The 24498-nt window shown below is 40.4% G+C and overlaps 1 protein-coding gene across 1 annotated transcript in view; it reads left to right on the top strand.

Moving 5' to 3' along the window:
- Positions 1–22423, top strand: part of Bmp15 (bone morphogenetic protein 15) — a 33283-nt gene extending 10860 nt beyond the window's left edge. Inside the window, exon 3 of the mRNA XM_075958233.1 lies at positions 22361–22423. Within this exon, the coding sequence (XP_075814348.1) occupies positions 22361–22379 (19 nt within the window). The 3' untranslated portion in view covers positions 22380–22423. The remainder of the gene's footprint in view (positions 1–22360) is intronic.
- The last annotated feature ends 2075 nt before the right edge of the window (positions 22424–24498 follow it).

The raw sequence follows: 24498 nt of genomic DNA, 5'->3' as shown, positions 1-24498 counted from the left end.
GGATTTTGATGGGGATTGCATTGAATCTTTAGATTGCTTTTGGTAAGATGAACATTTTTTGCTATGTTATTCCTATAAATCCATGAGCATGAGAGATCTTCCAATGTTCTGAGATCATTTTCAATTGCTTCCTTCAATGTCTTAAAGGCTTTTTTATTTTACAAGTCTTTGGTTCGAGCTACCCTAAGGTGTTTTATATTATCTGAGGTTATTGTGAAAGGTGTTGCTTGCCTGATTTCTTTCTCAGTAGTTTGTCATTTTCATATAGAAGGATTACTGATTTTTTTATTGAAAAAAATTTCTGCCTCCTCCCAGCCTCCCATTTCCCTCCCCCTCCTTTCACTCCTCTCCCCCTCCCCCCACTCCTCTCCCCCTCTCTCTCCAGTCTGAAGAGCAGTCAGGGTTCCCTTCCCTGTGGAAAGTCCAAGGTCCTCCCCCCTCCATCCAGGTCTAGTAAGGTGAGCATCCAAACTGCCTAGGCTCCCACAAAGCCAGTACATGCAGTAGGTTCAAAACCCCGTGCCATTGCCCTTGGCTTCTCATCAGCCCTCATTGTCTGCCATGATCAGAGAGTCCGGTTTTATCCCATGCTTTTTCAGTCCCAGTCCAGCTGGCCTTGGTGAGCTCCCAATAGATCAGCCCCACTGTCTCAGTGGGTGGGTCCACCCCTCACGGCCCTGACTTCCTTGCTCATGTTCTCCCTCCTTCTGTTCCTCATTGGGACCTTGGGAGCTCATTCCGGTGCTCCAATGGGGGTCTCTGTCTCTATCTCCATCCATCACCAGTTGAAGGTTCTATGGTGATATGCAAGATATTCATCAGTCTGCCTATAGGGTAGGGCCATTTCAGGTTCCCTATCCTCAGCTGCCCAAGGAACTAACTGGGGACATCACCTTGGGCACCTGGGAGCCCCTCTAGGTTCAAGTCTCTTGCCAACCCTAAGATGGCTCCCTTAATTAAGATATATGCTTCCCTGCTCCCATATCCACCCTTCCTTTATCTCAACCATCCCATTTCCCCAGTCTCCCCCATTCTCCCCTTCTCACTTTTCTCTCCCCATCTCCCCTTACCCCATCCCACCCCACCCCCAAGATCCCAATTTTTTGCCCGGCAATCTTGTCTACTTCCCATATCCAGGAGGATAACTATATGTTTTTCTTTGGGTTCTCCTTCTTATTTAGCTTCTTTGGGATCACAAATTATGGATTCAATGTCCTTTATTTATGGCTAGAAACCAATTATGAGTGAGTACATCCCATGCTCATCCTTTTGGGTCTGGGTTATCTCACTCAGGATAGTGTTTTCTATTTCCATCCATTTGCATGCAAAATTCATGATGTCATTGTTTTTTACCGCTGAGTAGTATTCTAATGTGTATATATTCCACACTTTCTTCATCCATTCTTCCATTGAAGGACATCTAGGTTGTTTTCAGGTTCTGGCTATTACAAATAATGCTGCTATGAACATAGTTGAACAAATGCTTTTGTCGTATGATAGGGCATCTCTGGGGTATATTCCCAAGAGTGGTATTGCTGGGTCCTGATGTAGGTTGATCCCGAATTTCCTGAGAAACTGCCACACTGATAGGATTACTGATTTTTATGACTTAATTTTGTATCTAGCTACATTGCTGAAAGTGTTGATCATTTGTAGGATTTCTAGTGGAATTTTCTGTATACTACGTCATCTGCAAATAAAGATACTTTGACTTCTTCCTCTCCAAGTCGTATCTTCTTTAATCTCCTTACTTTGTCTTATTGCTCTAGCTAAGACTTTAAATACTATATTGAATAGTAATGGAGGGAGTGGACAACCTTGTCTATTTCCTGATTTTAGGGAAGTTGCTTTGAGATTCTCTTCATTAAAGTTGATTTTTGGCTATGGGCTTGCTGTTCTCTGTCTTTATTATGTTTAGGTATGTCTCTTGTATCCCTAACATAGCCAGGACTTTTACAATAAAGGGGTGTTGAATTTTGTCAAAGGCCTTTTCTCTAATGAGATGATCATGTGATTTTTGTCTTTCAGTTTGCTTAATGGTGGGTTACATTTATTCATGTACTCTTTGAACTATGCCTGTATCTTTGGGATGTAGCCTACTCAATCATGGTGTATGATCTTTCTGATGTGTTCTTGGATTCAGTTTGCAAGTATTTTATTGAGTTTATTTTCATCTGTGTTCATAAGGGAAAGGGGGTTGTATTTTCTTGTTTGGCCTTATGTGAATATCAGGGTAACTGTGGATTTATAAAATTAATTTGGCGATATTCCTTCTGTTTCTATTTTACAAGATAGTTTGAGGAGGAGTATTTTCATTAGTTCTTCTTTGAAAGTCTGGTAGAATTCTTCAGTAAAACCATCTGGCCCGTGTTTGGTTGGTTGGTTGGGAGATTTGTAATGACTGTTTCTATTTCATTAGGTGTTATAGGTCTGTTCAAATTGCCAATCTGGTATTGATTAAACTTTGATAAGCATTATGCATTGTGATAATTATCTATTTCTTTTAGATTTTACAATCTTGTGGAGCACAACTTCTTTTAATTGATCTTATTGAGCTCTACATTTTTCTCTGCTCCCCTCCCTTCCTCTCCCTTTTCCTTCAACCCTCTCTCATGGTCTCCATGCTCCCAATTTACTCAGGAGATCTTGTCTTTTACTACTTTTTAAAGTATGTCCTTATGACTCTCTGGATTGCAATGGTGTCTTGTTTTGCCCCCTTTCTAATTTTGTTAATTTGGATATTCTCCCTTTCTGTCTTGTAGTTAAATCAAGAAAACTGGTTTTCTCAAAGAAACTATTGTTTATTTCATTGATTCTTTGTCTTGTTTTTGTTTGTTTCTATTTTATTGATTTAATTCTAGTTGCTGATATCTGGGCATGTGTTTTTTGGGTGGGTGTTTTGTTCTTTGGTTTCTGTTGCCATCTCTGATTCTTAGGAGAGTGTGGTGGCTGTTTATTGTCTGGTAGGAAATTCTTCTGAGATCCTGATATGTGTGGGCATGGGAGGATGTGTTCCAGGTAAAATGTGTTTCTGGATGTTGGGGCCTGAGAGTTAGGAATGAGGGTGGTCTGAGGGTGTGTGAGGGGATTAACTGGAGGGAGAAAAGCATGGCATTCCACCGGGTTCTGGAATGGGACCAGAGTAAGGAGAGTCCAAGCAGAAGGTCTGCTTTAGACTTGGGGAGGAGAATAGAGTACTGGACGCAGAGGAATGGAGGAGAGGTGAAGATCTGCAGTTGCCTACTTGCTCCCCTTGTTAGTAGTCTGTGGGTTCCCATAGGATGCCTCCTGGAGTTGGAGGCTGGGAGAAAGCAATGGGGCAGGAAGTTCAGAGGAAAAGATCTGCGTGGTGCACAGGAGATAGGAGCAAGAGAAAACACGAGGCTGCATCAGGTATCTAAATTATCTAAAGATAATACTGGGCTTTTGGATTTGGAGGAGCAGAAGGAAAGATGAAGATCTATAGTCTGCCTACTTGCTTCCCTGGCCAGAGTGGCATTTATCTTATATCATACATTTATATGACATCTAATTCTGGAGAATCAGGAAAACTTTATCTTCAGTTCCCCCAAGTTATTGGGTGCTAAATCATCTATCTTCAGTTACACCAAGTATTTCGGTGATAAAGCATGTAAAATAATATTTCATCTGAGTACTGTGGTATGGGTGAGAGAGGTATTAGCCCCAATTCAAATGAACTTTAATTGATGCACCATTAAAGGCACCATTTTACTTTAATTCAGATAGTTTTGAATACCCAAAGGTATGAAAATGCCACTACAGTCCAGTTTCGCTGTAAAAAGAAATTTCATGAGCATTACCAGTGAATCCTAGTTCCTCCTTTACCACAGCTCCGAGTAACTACTAATCATTTTGAGTATGTGTGTTTGTGTTTGTGTACATGTTCCTGTGCATACACTATAAATGCATACATGTTCATGAGTCTGTGTCTAAATATGGTGTTCAGAGGTCAAACTTTCTTGTCATTCTTCTGATGCCATCTACCTTGTCTTTTGAGAGAGTCTCTCACAAAGAACTGGCTAGGTTGCCTGACCAGTAATCCTCATGGATCCCATGGTCTTTGCCTACCTAGCAATAAAATTATAAGTGCCCACCTCCTTGCTTTTTTTGTTTATGCTAGAGATTTAATTCATGTTCTCATGCTTACAAGGCAAACAGTTTAATGATTGAGCCATATCCCCACCACTGTTGCACTTTCTTTGGCGAATTATGAATATTTATATAATTATATCATATTTGACTTTTGTGACTCTCTACTTGACACCAGTATAAATGGATAAAACCCTAAATAAAACATCAAGCAAGGGTAATGCTATGTAGGCGTATGACAGTTAATTGTTTGTAGGAAGATGAAATGGTACAGCTGCTTTGGCAGATAGACTGGCAGTTTATTACAAAATTAAACCATAGTCTCATAACAATATGACAGTCATACTCCATGATATTTATTTAAATGAGTTGACAACTTATGTTCAAATAAGAACTTGCACATGAATGTTTATGACATATATAAAATTGCTAAAACTTGGAAACAACTAAGATGTTCTTTAATAGAAGAATGGATAAATTCTGGGCCATATACATAATGAAACAATATTGATTCATGAAAAGCTATCAAGCCATGGAAAAGCATGAGGGAACCTTGAATGCAGATTGTAATAGAATCAAGCATGAATAACTTTGCGGTAGTACACACCTGTGATCCCAGCACTCAGAGGCAAGAATATTTCTATGAATCTGAAAACAGCTGGAGCTACACAGATTCAGGCCAGCTTATGAGATTCTGTCTTTCTCTAAGAAAAAAAAAAAGGAAAGCCTTAAAGGTCTGTATACAGCAATTGATAGCTTCTCGGAGGAGAGTCAGATTTCTTTAAGATTGTTAACACTGGTAAGCTAACCATGCTCCAGTTGGAAGGCCACACATCCAAGAATATATGGGCAGCATACATTGGACTTAATAGGTGAAAAAGAGAACACAAAGTTGTGTGAGGGAGGGAGGTTCCAGTGGAAGAGTTGGGGAAAGGATGTTTATGTTCAAAACACATTTTATAAAATTCTCAATGAACCAATACAGATTTAAAAATCTTATATACTAAGGGCTGGAGACAGCTCAGTGGATAAAACACTCTCCATACACATACAAAACACCTTTAGTTCAAATCTACAAAATCCATGTAAATGTCAGATGGAAGTGGTGGCCTGCCTGTAATTCCAGAACTCAAATGGTAGAAACAGAATCCCCAGAGTAAGCTGGGTAGCTAAAATAGTCTACATTAGTGGGCTGTGGGTTCACTGAGAGAACTTAACTCGGTGAGTAAGGTATAGTGATCTAAAAAAATTTCTGAATACTGTGAGCTTCCCTATGTTTGTGTGCACGTGTGTACCCACATGTTTGAATACATGGACATGCCTACCACACACAGGCAAAACCCAGCCACATAGACCATATGACCAAGGGAACAAGGCAAAACTATAAAGATTGGAAAAATGATTGCAAAAGAAGTGAGAAAAATGGGAAATATTAATACATATTGTATAAGGGAATTTAGGGCAATTAAACTGTATTGTGCTATAATAGTAGGTACATGCTATATATCTATCAAGCCCCATAGGAGGACTAGATGAACCAATATAAATTTTGATGTAAACCACCAACATTACTAAAGCATCAGTAGACTCATAAACTGTAACAACTGGATTGCTCAGTAGCCAGATGTTAATAATAGGTGAAAGCTGAGGCATTGAGCGAAGAGAAGAGCTATACTTGAGAATTCTCTTTAAACCAATAATTACTTTAAAAAAGATTTATCTCTATTTTTTTTGTTAAAAACTTGGAAACAATCTGGAGACAGAAACAGGCATATTCCAGGACAGCCAGGGCAGTTGCACAGAGAAACCCAGTCTCAAAAAACCAAATAACCAAAAAAAAAGCCTTGGAAATGACACACTAAAATAATCTTAAATTCAAAAATGTATATGTGCATATATCAACTATCACACATGTGTACACGATGTGCCCTAGAAGTAGAACTACTAAGCCTAAATTCTGGGCAAGTTGTCTTGTGTTGATTCATGGGCTAACTAGGCACTAGAAGGATTCTGAAGCCCAAGTTTTTTAAAATAGCCTTAGCCTAAGGCCTACAGAGTCTGGACTGGAACCTGTACTTTTATGAATGGTCCTAGAACCTCAGTCTGTGGGAGTTGGCCTAGAATAAGGGCCAATGGGATAGACCTGAACCATGTATAACACTAGAGATTATAGCCAGCCCTATGCCTAGACGAGTATGGAGCCTGCATCTGTAGGTGATTGTCCAAAGCCTGGGACCACAGATGCTAGGCTGTTGTTTGTAGCTGTGCACACTGGCCTATAGTCTGGAGGTGTAGGGATGGCCCGGACCCTGGATCAATAGGGGCCAGGATGCAGTTTGCAGGTTAAGTGTACAGAGATTGTTGAAGTAGTTAAATGTGTGCCATGTGTCCTCTGAGTCTAGCCTAGTCCTTAGTTCTCTATTTCTACCATGGACTCTGGGGATTGAACTCATGCCATCAAGCTTGTACAGTAAGCACTTTTGCTTACAGAACTCTCTCTCCAATTCTGAGTGGTTCTTTTAAAAAGAATTATTAACCTATATTAGTTGTATAAATTAAATGGGATTCATTATGATATCTCTATGTATTATGTCAATACATCCTCTCTATTACTCTTGACCCCTCTCGCTATAGCACCCCTCCTTGTCCTCAAAAGATCCCTCTTAAGGAGGGTGAATATGATCAAAAGCTGCTAGCATCCTCAAAGGACTAATAAAATTCTTTAGAATCCCTATTTTAAAATTTTTATTTTATTATTCTCTCATCATATTTTGACTGCAGTTTCCCCTCCCTCTCCTCTCCCTCAGATCCACCATCTCCTCTACCTCCCCTCAGAGAAGAGCAGGCCTCCAAGGGACATCAACCAAACACGGCATAACAAGCTACAATAAGACCAGGCATAAACCATCACATCAGGGCTGGATGAGACAACCCAGCAGGAGGAAAAGGGTTCCTCAGACAGGCAGAAGAGGCAGAGACACTCCATTCCCACTGTTAGCAATCCCACAAGAACACCAAACTGCTCAGTCATAACATATATGCAGAGGACCGAGGTCAGACCCCTACATTCTCTCTGATTTCTGCAAGCCCCCTTGAGTCCCAATCAGTTGATTCTATGGGCTGTGTTTTTGTGTTGTTCCTGACTGCTCCGGTTCCTTCAATCTTTCCTGACCCTTCTCTGAAGGACTCCCAGACTCTCCAATATTTGGCTGTGGGACTCTATCTGCTTCCTCCCATGAGCTGCTGGATGAAATCCCTTTAATGACGATTCTGGTAGACTCTGGTCCCATATTCTGGAGACAGGACAAACTGTAGGTTGAAAGTTTTGTGTCTGGGTTGATGTTCCTCCACTTGAAGCCTTTCCTAATTGCAGAAGATGGCCAGTTAAGGCTCCATTCTCCCCACGGCTAAAAGTCGTTGCTAGGGTTACCGTCGTAGATCCCATGGAGTTTCCATTGCACTTGGTTTTCACCTTGCACCTAAAACTCTCCCAATTTCAGTTGTTTCTCCAAGTTTTTTCCTCACTCTGCCACCTGATTTGAATCCCTCTTAATTGCTTCCATTTTTAAGATTTTCTTACCTCTAGTAACTGCTGTTCTTTTATCTACAACTTTATTGATTTCTTTACTGAATACACATTCGTTTTTCAGCATCTCAGTTTTTTCACTCAATGTAACATTTTTCTGGCTGTGTCTATGTTGTTGTGACAGCACGTCATTCATTTTTATGGCTCAGTAGTTTTCCATTGTGAACATGCTATATTTTTATACATTCATCTGATAAGGGTCATCTAATAAAATAAACAGAGAAGAGCAGTTATCTTTTCCATATGGAGATTTCACTTGTTTTGGGAATATTCATGGGGCTGGGGTCTAAGGATGTAGTTCAGTGGTGAAGCACTTGCTTAGCCAAGTGATGTTCTGAGTTTGATCCTCAGGGAAGAGTGTTGGGGAGATAACTCAGGCAGAAAAGTGCTTGCCACATCCCTATCTACCATCTCCTCCCTACATATGTCTCTGTCAAGAGCATGTCTATTAAATTCGTTTTTAGCCCCGGCTTTCTATGTGGCATACCTCCATTTGAGCCAAGTGGGCTCAGAAATGGGAACAAAGTTAAAGACCTTGGCTTCTCCTCTCTCCAAATCTATCAAGAGCCAATAGTTAAAAGGTAAGAAGTTGGGGCACTATGAGACTCACCTCCTTCCTTGCTTTACTGTTAATAGGGCTGGTCTTGTGTGAACCCAGTAAAGGTGACTACTGTGGCTCTGGATTAATGACTGCAATAGAATGACATTTTGTAGTCCTTCTCCCTATCCTCCTGCTTTTATATTCAACTTCCTCTTCTGCACTTTTGCAGAGCCTTCAAGAGGGTGGCACAAATGTCTTGTTTAGGACTAGCACCATAGCTATTGCTTATTCTCTGCATTCTGAACTGCACTCTACATTCACCATCATTCAGTGCAAAGACAGGTTTCTCTGATTAAGGCTGGGGCAGCCTTGTCTACGGATATAAGCAAAGGTATTTAGAAGGCAGTTAGATGGTATACCAGTTTAATCAGCAGTAATATGTTCCCCGTCTCAGCCTACAACCTCCCCAAATCTGGGTGGTTAGTCAGGCTTACTATACCAGGCATGGGTTGCCCCCCTCCTCACGGAATAGGTCTCATACTCAATCTAAGGACAGTTGATTACCCCCATCATAGGTTAGCATTTGGGTAAGTCAAAATTATTAGCATGTGACATTCCTCTGTCACGTGGGAAGACAAAGCTTTTGGTAAGCCAGACAGAACGTGGGTTAGATAGCAGACCCCAGGCTGAAGCAGCTCCTGCTCTCTTTCCATTGCAGGAAGAATCTCCAAGGATTGTAGTGGTAGCTGTGTACAAGCTGAATTTACTGCTAGTGGTTTGCAATGAAAAGAAAAGTGGGTTAATTATTTTTTTTTCTTTTTCATCTATTATTTAGTATTATACTTAAGTGTGTCTTAGTTCAGGCCTCTAACACAAACTCCAGCATTTTGTGGTACTTTGACAAGTGTTTTCCTTTCACAGTTTGGAAGCTAGAAGGTCAAGATTAAGATGCAGTGTCTTGGAAGAATTTGTTCCTTCCTCACTGACAGCCACTTGCAAGATGTTCCCTCACTACTGTATAGTAGAGCACTCTGGCCTCTTCCTACACTTCATCTTAGAAAAACAAACTGGCATGCTGTTTTCCGTCTTACTATAAAGGCAGTGATTGCATCAGGGGGTGAGACATTACCTTTAAAGGTCCCGTTGTACCTGATTACCTCCCACAGGCACTGCTTTTAAATGCTATCCTCTTGGGGGATGAGAAATAGGTAGACACAAACAGTCTGCAACAAGATATATGATAAAATTCTCACAGTTGCGTAAATTCCTGAGGGGTCACCTCAGTCATGGAAAGGAAGGCACTGTGCTAGTGAGAAGTATATTTATTTTCTGCCTCTGATGAACATATTAGAGTTTAAAGCCTCTAAGTATTATTAGCAGAATAAGTCTCCATAGCTGAAGATGTAAGCTATGGCTCTTGTCTATTAGAGCTCTTTAATAAAAGGGAAACAGCATGCGATGAGAAGCAATCTCTGGAATGACATTTACTTTTGGACTTATAAAAGCAATTTTTAATTTGCTAATGCATGCTCAGAATCTGACCCTTAGAGGCTAATGATTTTCCGGCTTAAAATGGATATTTTTGGATAGGTCAAATGAACTGACAAGAGCATTTAGCTATCCCTACATGACACTTGCATGTGTGCTACCCCCTCCGCTTCTACAACACCTTGACTTTGCTACTGAGGAGAAGCTCCTGGTTTACTTAGGAATTAGTAATTCGCAAATGACGATTAGCTGGGCCTCACTTTAAGTTGATATTTCCTGTTGCAGGTTACGTATTTCAACTTGCCCAAGAACTGTGCAGAACTGAATGAAGACATAAGCTCAACCAACAAAATTCTTCCTCAGACTCCACTGCATGTATAAATCCCTCTGTTGGGTTCTAGACTATGAAAACAAAACCGTCCTCAGTACTGGCCAGACTTTATACATTACCTGCAGATGCCCATAAGAAAGGCCTTGTATTACTGTCACACTCATATTCTTTTTCTAGGAGGTGTGGCCCTATGTTGCTCAGGCTGACTTCAAACTGGGCTTAAGCAATCCTCTTGCCTCAGCTTTCTGAATTGCTGAGATCACAAGTACTTGCTCCTAATTGAAGCCATAATTTCTGATCCAGAAGTGAACTGTACTTTTTTATTTTTTTGACTGACATAATATTTGTACATATTTTTGAGGCATGCTATGATAGTTTGACTCATGTGTGCATTGGGTACTGATTAACTTAAGAAAACTGGCAAGCAATCACCTTAAAATTTTATCATTTCTTACTCAAAGTCTTCCCTTCTCTTTTGGTAATGGCAGTCACCTGCTATATCATAAAACACCAAAACTGACTTTTTCGATCCAGAAATAACATTGTACCAATGAACAGCTCTTGGATGATTTACTAATTGCATTCAGGAAGATGAGATTGGAGGCCTATCTCTCATCAGTGATGGATATCGGCCCAAAATAAATTAAAGCTTTAAATTTAAGACCCAAAGTAAATTTTATTTTCAATTCATGGTTCCTACTTAAGCTTACCAGTTATGAACGGATAAATTTCAGCAAGTGTGAGCCAGCCTGGCAGATTGAATTCTTGACCTGTTGGCAGGAGTGCCTCCTCCTGTTGATTATTATATTCCACTTTCTTGATTAATTACACTTTTCAACAGATATCTGATAACATGGCATTATTTCCCTCACCTTTCTCCTGGCACACAGCTTTAAAAGCCAGTTCAATTAATTCAGGTGGCCTCAGAAAGGGACTTAGCTCCTCGAAGATTCTAACTTGGATAAATGGTCAGGGGGAAAAAGAGCTGGGAGATTATGCAAACCCATTTTGTTTTCGTTTCTGGAAAATGGATTATTTTTGTCATATAGTGTATCTTGCTTAAGAGAATGAATTTCTCTCTCTCTCTCTCTCTCTCTCTCTCTCTCTCTCTCTCTCTCACACACACACACACACACACACACACACACACACACACACACACCAAGGATTTATTAGAATGACTTACAGGCTGCAGTTCAGCAATCCAACAATGGCTGACTGTGAACAAAAAAGTCAAAGAATCCAGGAGTTTCTCAGTCCACAAGGTTGAAAGTCTCAGCTGGTCTTCAGTAGATGCTGGAATCCTGAGGAACTAGGTTCTGAAGCCAGTGAAGAAATGAACTGCTAGCAAGGTGATGACAAGTAGGTAAAAAGCAAATGCTTCTTTCTCCTGTGTCCTTTGTAGACTTCCAGCAGAATATATGGCCCAGATTGAAGATGTGTCTTCTGCCTCAAGATCCAGATTAAAGATATGTCTTCCTTCAAAATCCATATCAACAGTGTTTATCTTCCTATCTCAAAGGTGCTACCTCAAAAGTTCCTACTCTAACCCCTAACCCTAACCAACTAGAAGTGGGTTCCCCACTTCAAACCAAGCAAAAAATCTCTCACAAGTATGCCCTCTGTTTCTGGATTGTAGTTCATTCCAGATGTAGTCAAGTTGACAACCAAGAATAGCCGTCACACCCTCCTTCTACACTTCACAGTGCCTCTCCACCTCCCCTACAATTTGGATCCACTCTTTTTCTGTTTCTCATCACAAAACAAATTCTTCTAAGGGATGAAAATGCAATATGATATAATAAGATAAAACAAAAACCAAACACATTGGAATAGGACAAAAATCCAAGCAAACAGAAGGAAAAGAGCCCAAGAAAATGCACAAGAAAAATATAAACACAGAGACCCATTCGTTCTTACACTCAGAAATCCCATAAAAGTGTGACACTTGAAGCCATCATATACATGCAAAGGATCTGTATGGTTAGAAAAAGAGAAAAAAGTAATTATTTTAGAAAAATCCCGAGACAACATTGTGAGATAAGAAACCTCCAATGATTTCATCAAGTTCATTTTCTGTTGGCTATCTACTGCTGGACATGTGGCCTACTCTTAAGAATTTTTGGAATCACTTATATATACTATCATATCATCTGCAAATAAAGATACTTTCACTTCTTCCTTACCAATTTCTATGCTATTGGTCTCCTTCAGTTGTCTTATTGCTCCAGCTAGAACTTCAAAGGCTTAATGATTAGGTATGGAAGAGTGGACAGTCTTGCCTTATTCCCAATTTTAGTGGAATTTTTTTGAGTTTCTCTCCATTTAAGTTACTGTAAACTGCTTTTATTATGTTGAGGCATGTCTCTTGTATTCCTAATCTCTCCAGGACTTTTATCATGAAGTGGCATTGGATTTTGTCAAAGGCATTTTCTGCATCTAATGAGATGATCATATGTTTTTTGTCTTTTAGATTGTTTTTATGGTGTATTATATTTATTGGTGTACATATATTGAACCATCCCTGCATAACTGAGATGAAACCTACTTGATCATATTGAATCATGTTTTTGTGTTTTTTAGATTCTTTTTGCAAGTATTTTATTGAAAAAAATTTCATCTATGCTCATAAGGAAAATGAGTCTGTAATTCTCTTTCTTTGTTAGATCTTGGATATCAAGATAACTGTGGCCTTGGAAATCATAGTTGGCAACAGTGTTCCTTCTATTTCTATTTTGTGGAATAATTTGAGTATTATGGTTAACTCTTCTTTGAAAATCTGGTAGAATTCTGCACTAAAACCACAGGGTCTGGGCTTTTTTGGCTCGGGGCTTTTAATAGCTGCTACTATTCACTAAGTATCGATTATATGTCTGTTCAAATTATTTATCTGACCTATTTCTTTTTGATTTACCAGTTTGGTGAAATACAGGTTTTTAAAGTATATCCTTATGATTATCTGGATTTCCTCAATATCTGCTGTTCTAACCCCTTTCCATCGTTAATTGTGTTAATTTCAATATTATCTATCTTCCTTTTAGCTAATTTACATAAAGGTTTGTCAATGTTGGATTTTTTTAAAGAAACAATTCTTTGTTTCATTGATATTTTTGTTATATCTTTGTTTCTATTTTATTGAATTCATCCCTGAGTTGAATTATTTCTTGTCATATACTTCTTTTCAATATTACTTCTCTTCTTTTTGAGCTTTCCGGTGTGCTTGTAAGTTGCTTCTGTGAGGAGACTAGTGTGAGCATAGTGCTCTGAAGGCTATGAACTTGCCTAGTAGAACTGCCCTCATTGTGCCCCACAAGTTTGGGCATGTTGTGCATTCATTTTCATCCAATTGTAAAAAGTCTTTAATTTCTTTCTTTCTTTTTTTTAAATTTCTTTCTTGATCTCTGTCTTGACTCATTTTTCATTCAGTAGAGATTTGTTCAGTTTCCGTGAGTTTGTAATCTTTCTGTTGTCGTTATTCTGTTTTATTCCTTCGTGGTCTGATAAACTGCAGGGGATTATTTCAGTTTTCTTGTATCTGTTGAGCTTTTCTTTGTGTGAATTTTAGAGAAAGTTCTATGGAGGTGCTTGGAAGAAGGCATATTCTTTTATGTTTGGGTGAAATGTTTTGCAAATATATGCTAGGTCCATTTTCTTTATAATATCAGTTAGCTCCAGCATTTCTGTTTGGTTTTTTGTCCAGATGACCTGTCTATTGGTGAAAGTGGGGTTTTGAAGTCTCCCACTATCAGTGTGTGAGGGTCAATATATAATTTAAGCTGTACTAGTGTTTCTTTTATATACTTAGGTGCCCTTGTGATTAAGGCATAGATGTTAAGAATTGCAATGTTTTATTTGATTATTTAGTAATATTATAAAAATCCTCATGATGTAATTATCCTTTAATGAATATGTAGTGTCCTTCCCTATTTCTTCTGATTAGTTTTTTTTTCCAGATATTAAAATGGCTACACCAGATTGCTTCTTAGGTCCATTTGCTTGGAATATCTCATTTCATAGTTTCACCCTGAGGTGATTTCTAGCCTTTATATTGAGGTTTGTTTCTTGGATGCAACAGAAGACTAAATCCTGTTTTTTGTATCCATTCTTTTAATCTTCATTTTTTTATTGGACAATTTATATCTTTGTTATTGAGAGATATCAATCACCAATGGCTACTAATTCCTATTATTGCTGTTGTTGGTGGTTTGTGTGTGTGTGTGTGTGTGTGTGTGTGTGTGTGTGTATGTGTGTGTGTGGTTTCCCTTATTTTGACATTGCTGGCCTGAGATTATTTCCTGCATTTTCTTGGGTGTTGTTAAGCTCTTTAGGTTGGAGTTTGCCTTCTAGTGCCTTTTGTAAGACTGGATTTGAAGATATATTGTTTAAATTTGTTTTTAATCATAGAATGCATTATTTTCTCCATCTATTGTGCTTGAAAGTTTTGCTTAGTATAGTAGTCTGGGCTGGCATTTGTTAGCTTTTAGAGTGTGCAGTACATCTGTGCAGGCCCTTCTGGCTTTTAGAGTCTCCATTGAGATGTCAGGTATAATTCTAATAGATCAGTCTTTATATGTTACTTGGTCTTTTCCTCCTGCAGCATTTAATATTCTTTATGTGTTTTGTACATTTAGTGTTTTGAATATTATGATCCCAAAGAAATTTCTTTTCTGATCCAATCTATTTGGTGTTCTGTAAACTTCTTATACCTTTATAGGCATCTCTTCCTTTAAGTGAGGACAATTTTATCTGTCATTTTGTTGAAAATATATCTGGGCTTTTGAATTGGTTTCTTCCTCTTCCTCTATTAATGTTATCCTTTTCCCCTTATTATTCTTATACTTGATATTTTCATAGTGTCTCAGATTTCCTGGATGTTTTGTGTCAGGAGTCTGTTTGTTTGTTTGTTTAAATTTAAAATTTCTGTGACTGAGGTATTTATTTCATCTGTTGCATCTTCAAGGCTTGAGATTCTCTCTTCCATCTCTTCTTGTATTCTGTTGGTGTAGCTTGCCTCTGCGGTTTCTGTTTGAGTTCCCAAGTTTTTCATTTCCAGGTTTCCTTCAGTTTGGGTTTTCTTTGTTGATTCTATTTGTACTTTGAAGTATTAAATGGTTTTATTCATTGTTTCCCACAATTTGTGTTTTAATAAATTTCTTTAAGGGATTTATTCATTTCTTCTTTAAATACCTGAATCATAAAGTACCTCATCCATGAAGATATTGTATCTTTATCTTGTTTTTTAAATTTATTTATTTATTAAAAATTTCCAGCTCCCCCCTCCCATTTTTCTCCCACTCCCCCCACTCCCTTTCCCCCTCCCTCTCCAGTCCTAAGAGCAGTCAGGGTTTCCTGCACTGTGGGAAGTCCAAGGACCTCCCCGCTCCATTCAGGTCTAGAAAGGTGAGCATCCAAATAGACTAGTCTCCCACAAGGCCAGTCCATGCCTTTATCGTGTTTTTCAACTATGTTCAATTTCTCATGGCCTACTGTGGTAGGGTTGTTGCTCTTTCATGGAGACATATTGTCCTGGCTGTTATTGACTCTGCTTTTACATTAGTGTCTAGGCATCTGGGCTTGGGGTGGTTACAATTCTCGGTGCTGATATCTAGTCTAGTCTTAGTGTTTTGCTCCTTGATTTCTGTTGCCCTCTCTGGTTCTTAGGAGAGTGAGGTGGCCTGGAAGGAAAGTCCTCTGGGATCCTGACAGGTATGTCCACTGCAATTTCGGGGTAAAAAGTATTTCTAGGTATTAAGAGCAGACAGAAATGATGGTGGGCTAGAAGGGGTGCTCCACCAGGATCTGTTTAGTGCCTTTGAAATGAGGGCACAATGTGAAGACAGGGCTCTACAGGTTGGCTGCTACAGATCTGGGGATGAGACTGAGGGATCGAATTTGGAGAAGAGGAGAGAGACTGAAGATCTCAAACTCATGTACCTGCTTCACTGGCCTACTTGCTTCTCTGGCAGGCTTGGCTGGAGGGTTCCCAGGGAATGCCTGCTGGAGCTGGGCTTTAGGAATATCAGGATAAGTGGGGAGGAAGGTTGAAGAAGATATGATTGATCTGTGGAAAAAGGGGGCGAAGCAGATGGAGAGAACACAGTAGAGGACTGTTCCTCTACAGAGCTGGGGAGGAGACTGGGGAATTAGATGTGGAGGAGAGGAGAGATGGGACATAATCTGCACTTAGCCTTAGCCTAGTTTCTTCCCTGGCTCCAATAGCAGGTCAGTTCCCAGGGAATGCCTGCTGGATTTGGGGGCTGAGCTAACACGATGAGTGGTGGGAAGAAACTTTGGAGAGGAAGATCTGTGTGAGCCACTTTAGATGATGGATTGGAGGGAGGGATGCCATGGCAGCTAGTCTGTTACAGAGCTGGGGGGTGAAACTGTGTGATTGGATTTGGTGGAGCCGAGGAAGAGGTAAAGACCTACAGTTAACCTACCTGCTTTTCTGGCTAGGAAGGAAACTTTTTTTTTGTAAACTATTGAAAACCTGTGATACTTTTTATGAGTAATTCCTAAATGTGTTTTTGTGACTATGTTGAAGATTATTTTTTCCTGTGAAAATGGTTTTTCCTACATATAACTCATCTAGGCATAAAACACCCTACTGAGAATAAAATAATGGCTTAGGGCACTGTGAGTGTAAGCTTATAAGTATTGGATGGAGCACACTGATTTTGTGAAAATGAAGAAAATTCGAAATGCAGGTGTACACTGGAGGGGGTGTATTAATGATATTTGTTTTTCAAAACTGTTCCTGGAAGCTTTGTTCTGTTTCTGAAAGCAAATTCACTGTGGGGCATTTTCAAATGCCAGCAAGTGCTTTGAACTCAAACTTCACAGCCTACTGACCATACCTGATGGTGTACTGACTTTGAAAACTGCATGGGGCTGTCCCACACTGTCCATTTCCCATGTTAAATACTTCCAGATGCTATCCGTGCTGGTGGGGCTGGTGTATGGATGTCAAATACAAGCAAAACTCTTTGCAACAGCTTGATTTATCCAGTTTCTGAAACCAAGATTCGTTTATATATTTTGGACTGGATTAAGAGCCTGTAAGCAGAAGTCCCATGATGGAGGCCACTGAGCTATGCTGTCTAGCCAACATCCTACTTCAACTGCCTAATAATTATCAACATTTTATATATAAAAACAACATACCATGCACATTGTGGAGTTTCATTTTTTTAAACTGAAAACATCTATAACCAATATTACACATTTTACTTTTAGGCAGACATAGCCAATTTTTTTATTATTATTACTTAAAAAAAACACCAATCCAAATTCCCACTTTCTCCAATGTGGGTCTCTACCTCTGTTTCCATCTGTTGTTGGACAAAGGTTCTATGGTGATATTTAAGATAATTATCAGTCTGATTACAGGGTAAGGCTAGTTCAGGCACCCTCTCCGCTATTACTTAGAGTCTTAGCTGGGGTCATTCTTGTGGATTTCTAGGAATTTTTCTAGAGCCAGGTTTCTTGCTAACCCCATAATGGCTCTCTCAATCAAGATATCTCTTTCCTTTTTCTCGTATCTGTCCTTCCTCCATCTCGACTATCCCATTCCCTCAAGTTCTCCTCAATCCCCCCCTTCTCTCCTCTTCTTCCCCTTCTCCCCTTACTTCTACCCCACCCCACCCCCATGCTCCCATTTTTCTCAGGTGATCTTGTCTGTTTCCAATTTCCAAGTGGGTCTATATATGTTTTTCTTTGGGTGTACCTTATTACTTAGCTTCTCTAGGATCATGAACTATAGGCTCAATGTCCTTTGTTTATGGCTAGTATACACTTAAGAGTGACCTCATACCATACTCATCATTTTGGGTCTGGGTTACCTCATTTAGGATAGTTTACTAATTCCATCCATCTTCATGCAAAATTCAAGATGCCATTGTTTTTTACCACTGAGTAGTACTCTAATGTGTAAATGTGCCACACTTTCTTTATCCACTCTTCAGTTGAGGGGCATCTAGGTTGTTTCCAGGTTCTGGCTATTACAAATAATGCTGCTATGAACATAGTTGAACAAAGGCTTTTGTAGTATGACTGAGCATCTTTTGGGTATATTCCCAAGAGTGGTATTGCTGGATACTGAGTTAGGTTGATTCCCTAGGTTTTGTCCCACTGGACAGGTCCTAGAGAGTGGGGCGTCCTGCTGTCTGGCCGTGTGGCTGTTGACTCACCTCTTAGGCCCCCTCAGTACTGGAGCAAGCTGTGTTTAAGGGTTCCACTGAGCTCGCAGGTGAACAGGCAGGTTTGGGCACAGGGTGGGTTGTGGGGTAGCCTAGCTGCAGGAAAACTCCCTGCTGGCAGGCTAGAAAAGCCGAGAAAGTTGGGAAAGGGCCCCTGGGTTTTGACCCACTGGGGAGGTCCTATGACCATGTGGCTGTTCACTCATCTCTTAGGCTCCCCTCAGTATTGGAGCAAGCTGTGTTTCAGGGTTCCATGGAGCTTGTAGGTGAATAGGCGGGTTTGGGGTCAGGGTGGATTGAGGGGTAGCCTAGCTTCAGGAAAACTCCCTGCTGGCTGGCTAGAAAAGCCTAGGGAGTTGGGGAAGCTGGAGTTGCATTTCTCATGTGTATCCAATCATGACACACGTTGCTTTCTAGTTCCAAAAGGATTTTAGGCTATCATACGCTTACTGGTCACATTTACTGTGCCTGAAAGGTTAATCTGAAATTAAAACAGAAATTTAAGTAGAACGTCACATGACTTTCCAAGACAAGCCTTTGTACTCACAGAATTTTAAAAAGCAGCTGAATCTAGGATCACTAGAAGGTATAATATAATCAATGCTATAGGTTGTTATGAACCTGCTGTATAGGTCCCTGTTCATAATTATTTTGTGATCTTTAGATCTATCAATTTCCTTGGTTTCTATTAAAGAAATAATTTTATTTCTTAATAAAAAAAACCAGAGTCACATATAGAGGTTAATGATGAAGATCAGATAAGCAGAGCAGTTTGCCATTAGAGAGACGGTTTACCTTTACCAATGCTCAGACCGAAGAGGTGATCTTGTGCTTAGATTGTCTCCTCAGACTTCGCCTCTGACTGCAGGGGCAATCCTCAGACTGTAACTGTCTCCACCAAATCTCAGAGGACACTGAATTCCTGTCTATTTCTACCTTATCTCTCTCTCTCTGCTTCCCTACTGCTGGGATCACCTTTGTGTGAGCTCTATTTCTCTTTTAGGCAGATTCAATCTTGTCTAGCCCAGGGTAGCCTTGAACTAACAGGGAACCTTCTGCTTCTGTCTCCCGAGTTCTGGGATTAAAGGTGTGTGTCACCATTCCCTGGTCTCTAGTGACTTAGCTCTCTGTACTCTGATCTTCAGGCAAGCTATTTGTTAAAACATAAACAAAATATCACTACAACCAACCTACAAGCGAGTCTAGATAACAGGGAGGGTCCAACAAGGTATGCATGGATTTCGCTGGGAAGGGGAAGTAAGATCTTCGGGGTAAACTGGGGTTTGGAATTGGAGGGGATGGAGGGATGGGAACTAGAGGGAGCATGTTGGGTGGGCTGGGTGCCAGAGGCACATTGGAAGCAGAATGGAGGGGGAGGGTAACAAAAGAGACATCTTTATGGGGGACATTTCCAGGTCAGGAAGAAAGCTGCTGCAGGGAAACCCCAAGGAACCCACAAGGATGACCCCCAACTAAGATTCCTAGCAATAGTGGAGAGGGTGCCTGAACCAGCCATCTACTGTAAGCAGATTGGTGATTTCCCTAATTGCCATCAGAGATAACCTATCAAGCAACTGATGGAAGGAAAGGCAGAGATTCACAGACAAGCACTGCACTGAGCTCCAAGAGTCTTGCGGAAGAAAGGGAGGAGGGATTGTAGGAGTCAGAGGGATAGTGATGGGAGAACCCAGAGAGACAGCTGACCAACAGTCAGAGAGCCTGCATGGGGTTTATCTAGGCCCTCTGCATGTGGGTGACAATCGTGTAACTTGGTCTCTTAATGAGGCTTCTAACAGTGAGACAATGAGAGTAAAATTGGCTTCTTAACCTAACTTCTTTAGCAGTAACATAATTTCAAGAATATTCAAAAACATTCATTGCTTCAATACAGCTGTATTCCAATTTATCCTTTTGTTAAATTTTTATAATACAAATCATATCTTGATGCATTATAATACATCAGTAAGTTTATATTCTTTGCCTTGCACAGGAATTGTCAGGTTTTTTTTTATTTTTTTTTAGAATGGTCTCTGGAACTCATAGAGATTTTTCTGTCTCTGCCTCTAGAATGCTGAGATAGCACATCATGCCTGGTCAACTGTCTTCTATTTTTAACTTTTTATTTGATTAGGATTTTTAGAGACATGGTTTTACTATGTAGCCCAGACCAACCTTGGACTCTTCATCCTCCCGAGTGTTGACATTACAAGCATGGACCACTCCACAGGGGCAGCAAGTGCCTTTGAAGTCATATAGAGAAGAGGGTTGCAATCGGTAGTCCTGTGCAATGTTTGGTATCTGCTTACCTTCACCACTGCCCTTTACATCCTATTTTACTACTTCGTGTTTGTCATCCTGGCCTAAAGTGCTTCTAGTATTTTTTGATATAGATCTGACATAAAAAATAATTCTTTGACTTTTCACTTGTTTGGTTTTCTTCTTTGATAATTTCAATAGTTTTATTTTATGTAATATTAGTGTAGTAGTTAGAATGAGAGGCCTCCAGTTGGTGATATATCTGGATGATGCTATGGCATGCTTATAGGGTGAGACCTTTCTGGAGGAAGCATGTCACTGTGGGCAGGCTTTGGGAGTTAAAGGCTTACTCCACTTCCAGCTTGCAACGGAAGATATGATAGCTCAGTTTCATGCTCTGGTGGACTGCGGCCAATTCTTCCCCTCAACTATGGACTTCGCCTACAAATAAACTCTTCCTTCTATAAGGTGCCTTGCTTATGATATTTTATCACAACAGCATAAATACAATTCAATTTATAGAAAGGGTGTAAAGATATCACAGGACTGAGAACTAGTCTTGAGTGGATTCACTCGTTCTCGGGTAGGAGCGTGAGGATTAGAATTATTAAGCAAAAAAGAATAGAGATAAGAGGGAAATAAGAGACAAACAGAACAGCATCGGGAGGGGAGGGATGTTCAGTGAATAGTGAACCATCCTTTTATTTTCCACATGTTTTTTTTTTTATGCCCAGCTCTGAAAGGGGAAGGAGGGGGCAACAGACTTTTTCAATACGATAAAAAGAATAAACAGAACATCTCTGACCTTTGGTCAAGATGGAACTGATACACCTCTTACTCAAAATACTAACTAACCACTCTAGGTCAGGACCTCTTGTTTCGTAGCCACCAGTTGTCAACAACTTTGAAAGAGCAAACAAGCTCGAACTCTCTGACCTCCCTAGTCAAGATGGAGTGGACTCACCTTGTGAGTCCTGTGGGCCCTGATGTGTATACCCTGCACCGATCTCTTCTATTAGTAACATCTGACATTTACAACAGTACAGCTAAAACTAGTCCTTGCTGATACATTACCATGTTGTTAAAGTGTGTCCTTTTGTTGTCACTCAGCAAGTCCAATTTGTGCTGCAACTATATTCTTGGACACACTGCCATTCATAGGAACATGATTCAAGATTATATTCTAGATTGTGTGTGCTCATTGATGTCACTTTTTCATTCCTCCAGTTCAGCAATCAGTTATTGAAATGGCAAATATTTCTTTAAATGCTAAAATATAGTGGCAGTGTGATGGTTTGGATGAAAGTGTCCCCTATAGGCTCAAATGTTTGAACCTCAGCTAGTGGTCCTATTTGGAAAGGCTTATGAGGCATCGCTTTGAGAGTTTAAAGACTTGTGCCATTTCCAGCTTGCTCTCTCTGCTTCAGGCTTGTGGTTCAAGGTATGATCTCTCAGCTTGCTACTCCAGCTACCATGCCTCCTGCCTGATGCCTGCTGCCTAGATGTAGGGTTTTCATCATAGATGTATTAATTGGGGTTGGAATCCCCACAGACATCAATTCTCTGTATTTTGACAAGTTGTGGATCACTATAATAGTTTCTATCTGTTAAAAAAGAAGCTTTTTGATGAGAGGTAAGAGCTACGCTGTACGAGGATAAGCATTTAGAAAACAGAAATTATATGAGTTTAGGAAGCTAGTGATAGTAGGTTCTCCTTTCTGGTCTGAGCCAACCATGAGTACCAGAGTACCAGGCATGAGTTCGCTTGTGTTGAATGAATCCTGAAGATAAAAGTGACGTTGTTGCTCCATTGTGAATCTCACCAGTTCAATCCTTGTTGTGGTCCACAGGCTTTCCAGCTGGGCTTGACTGCTCATTGCTCCTCTTGCTTGGCAGATTATGAGTGAGGCACCTTCCAATAGTTTAAAAGCTCATCCTCATGGAAGACTTCCAGGTCAGTTTCTGCCTGATTCTCCCAAGTCCTGTGTTCAAACTGTGTGATGACTTTAGCAATGGGATCGTACCTTCAAATTCTGGGACACAAAAAAGGATAACAATAGTGTATATTGTTTTGGGAGTCTCTTGTACACCTTGACCAATAACTAAAAAGGAAGTTTTGCATGCCTGGTTCTGGGGTTTTTGTTAGATATTATATGGCTCTTTGGAGAGCGTTATCTTACCAAGTGGCATAACTTCATTTAAAATACGTATCTATGTATATCCATATACATGTAATTTTAGGTACATATAAAAACAATGTGATTCCCTATTTACATTTTAAGAACTTATTATAATTATTTATAATTATAATATATATTATATATAAAGATAATTATTTATAATTAGAATTATTTTAGAATACATTAGTATTTGCCTTATATACATATATGTGTCTACACACACACATACATATATGTACCACATGAGTGCCAGTGACTTTAAAGACCAGAAGAGGGCATCAGATCCTTTGGAAATTGAGTTATGAACAATTGTGAGCTGCCATGTGAGTGCTAGGAACTAAACCCAGGTCCTCTGTAAGAGCAGCAAGTGCTCTTAACCACTGAGCCATCTCTCCTGCCTGTATTGCATATCTATATACTATTCAAATTGCTATTTAGAATTTATCACCTAAGATTGTTTTGCTTTATTAAAAATAATATAAAATACTTTCAAGTATTACCTGAACATAATTAGGAAGAAAATCTTCCTCACATTTTAAAATTTTTTTTATTGATTCTTTAGAAATTTCATACCATGCACCCAATCCCACTCATCTCCCAGTCCCTCCGTACCTGCCCCTCACTCTTGTAGTGCCTCCCCCAAGGAAAGCTATAAAAGAATAAAAATAAGAGCAAAACAAACAATAACAGTAATAAAAGAAAAAGAAAAACACTGCTCCTCCATATTTCCCATTTCTCCATTCATTGGGAGCTGCTGTGCATCACACAGTAAACCCTTTTGTCCAAACAGTTTTACTTGCAAATGTTCACTGTGGAATCCATTGGTGGTCAGGTTCAAGGCCTCTGGCTTTGGTACACCATCAATACCGGACTCCCACCACCATTCCTCCCCAATATCCTGCTGTTGTCATGGAGATCCTGCATCTGGCTATGGTTCCGCAGGGCCAGTCCGTTCAAACACTCCAGCAGATCATAGATGGGGTAGATGTTAGGGTGTGCCAACTCAAAGTCCTTGAAATATGCCTGGATGGCATATGGAGTTTGTCAGTCCAGGCTACTGGGACCACTCCTCTCAGGTGAGAGGCAGAGCCAGCTCTCCCAGGATGGTGGCAAGGAGTGAGGTTAGCTTTCTGAAGTGTGTGGGGCCAGCTTTCTCGTGCTAGGTCATCAGGGTCCATTTTCCTAGGGCTTCAGAAGTTCAGAGTTAGCTCTCTTGTGAGGCAGGAACAGGTAACTCTGGGCCAGAGAAGGGTGGAGCCAGCTCAGCAGGGCCCTCGTACTTAAACACATGGTTTGCATGGCCCCCCCGACAACACAAGCTATAGACATCCACATAGATCCCAGCTGCTGCAGGACCATGGACCCAGATGTGGTGATCGGCAGCAGCTGGGGCCAGATGTCACCGTGGCCCTGGGTGGTAGCACAGACCTCTCAGATCCAGATGTGCCCAGCGGCAGCATGGCCATGATGGCAACAGGAGCCACAGAGCTCAACATAGACTCTGACTGCAGCAGGGCCAGAGACCCAGAAATGGCCTCTAGCTACAATTTGGGTCAGAGCATCAATATGGCTCCAGGTGTCAGCACAGGACACCCCATGTGCATGGTCCTGGCAGCCACATGACCCTTGGGCACCAACACGGCCTCTGGTGTCAGCCCATACACCAAGCGTCTGCATTACCTTTAGTGATAACGGGAACCCCTGACATCGACACAGACCCTGGCTGCCATAGGGCTCATGGACCTAGACATGCCCCACCCCACATCAACTCGGTCCAGTTGACACCATGGTCACTGGTGGCAGTGCTG

Source organism: Microtus pennsylvanicus, chromosome X (genome assembly GCF_037038515.1).
Source record: "Microtus pennsylvanicus isolate mMicPen1 chromosome X, mMicPen1.hap1, whole genome shotgun sequence".
Taxonomy (NCBI): Eukaryota; Metazoa; Chordata; class Mammalia; order Rodentia; family Cricetidae; genus Microtus; species Microtus pennsylvanicus.
Note: the sequence above shows the minus strand (reverse complement) of the source record. Positions and strands in the feature narration are given on the sequence as shown.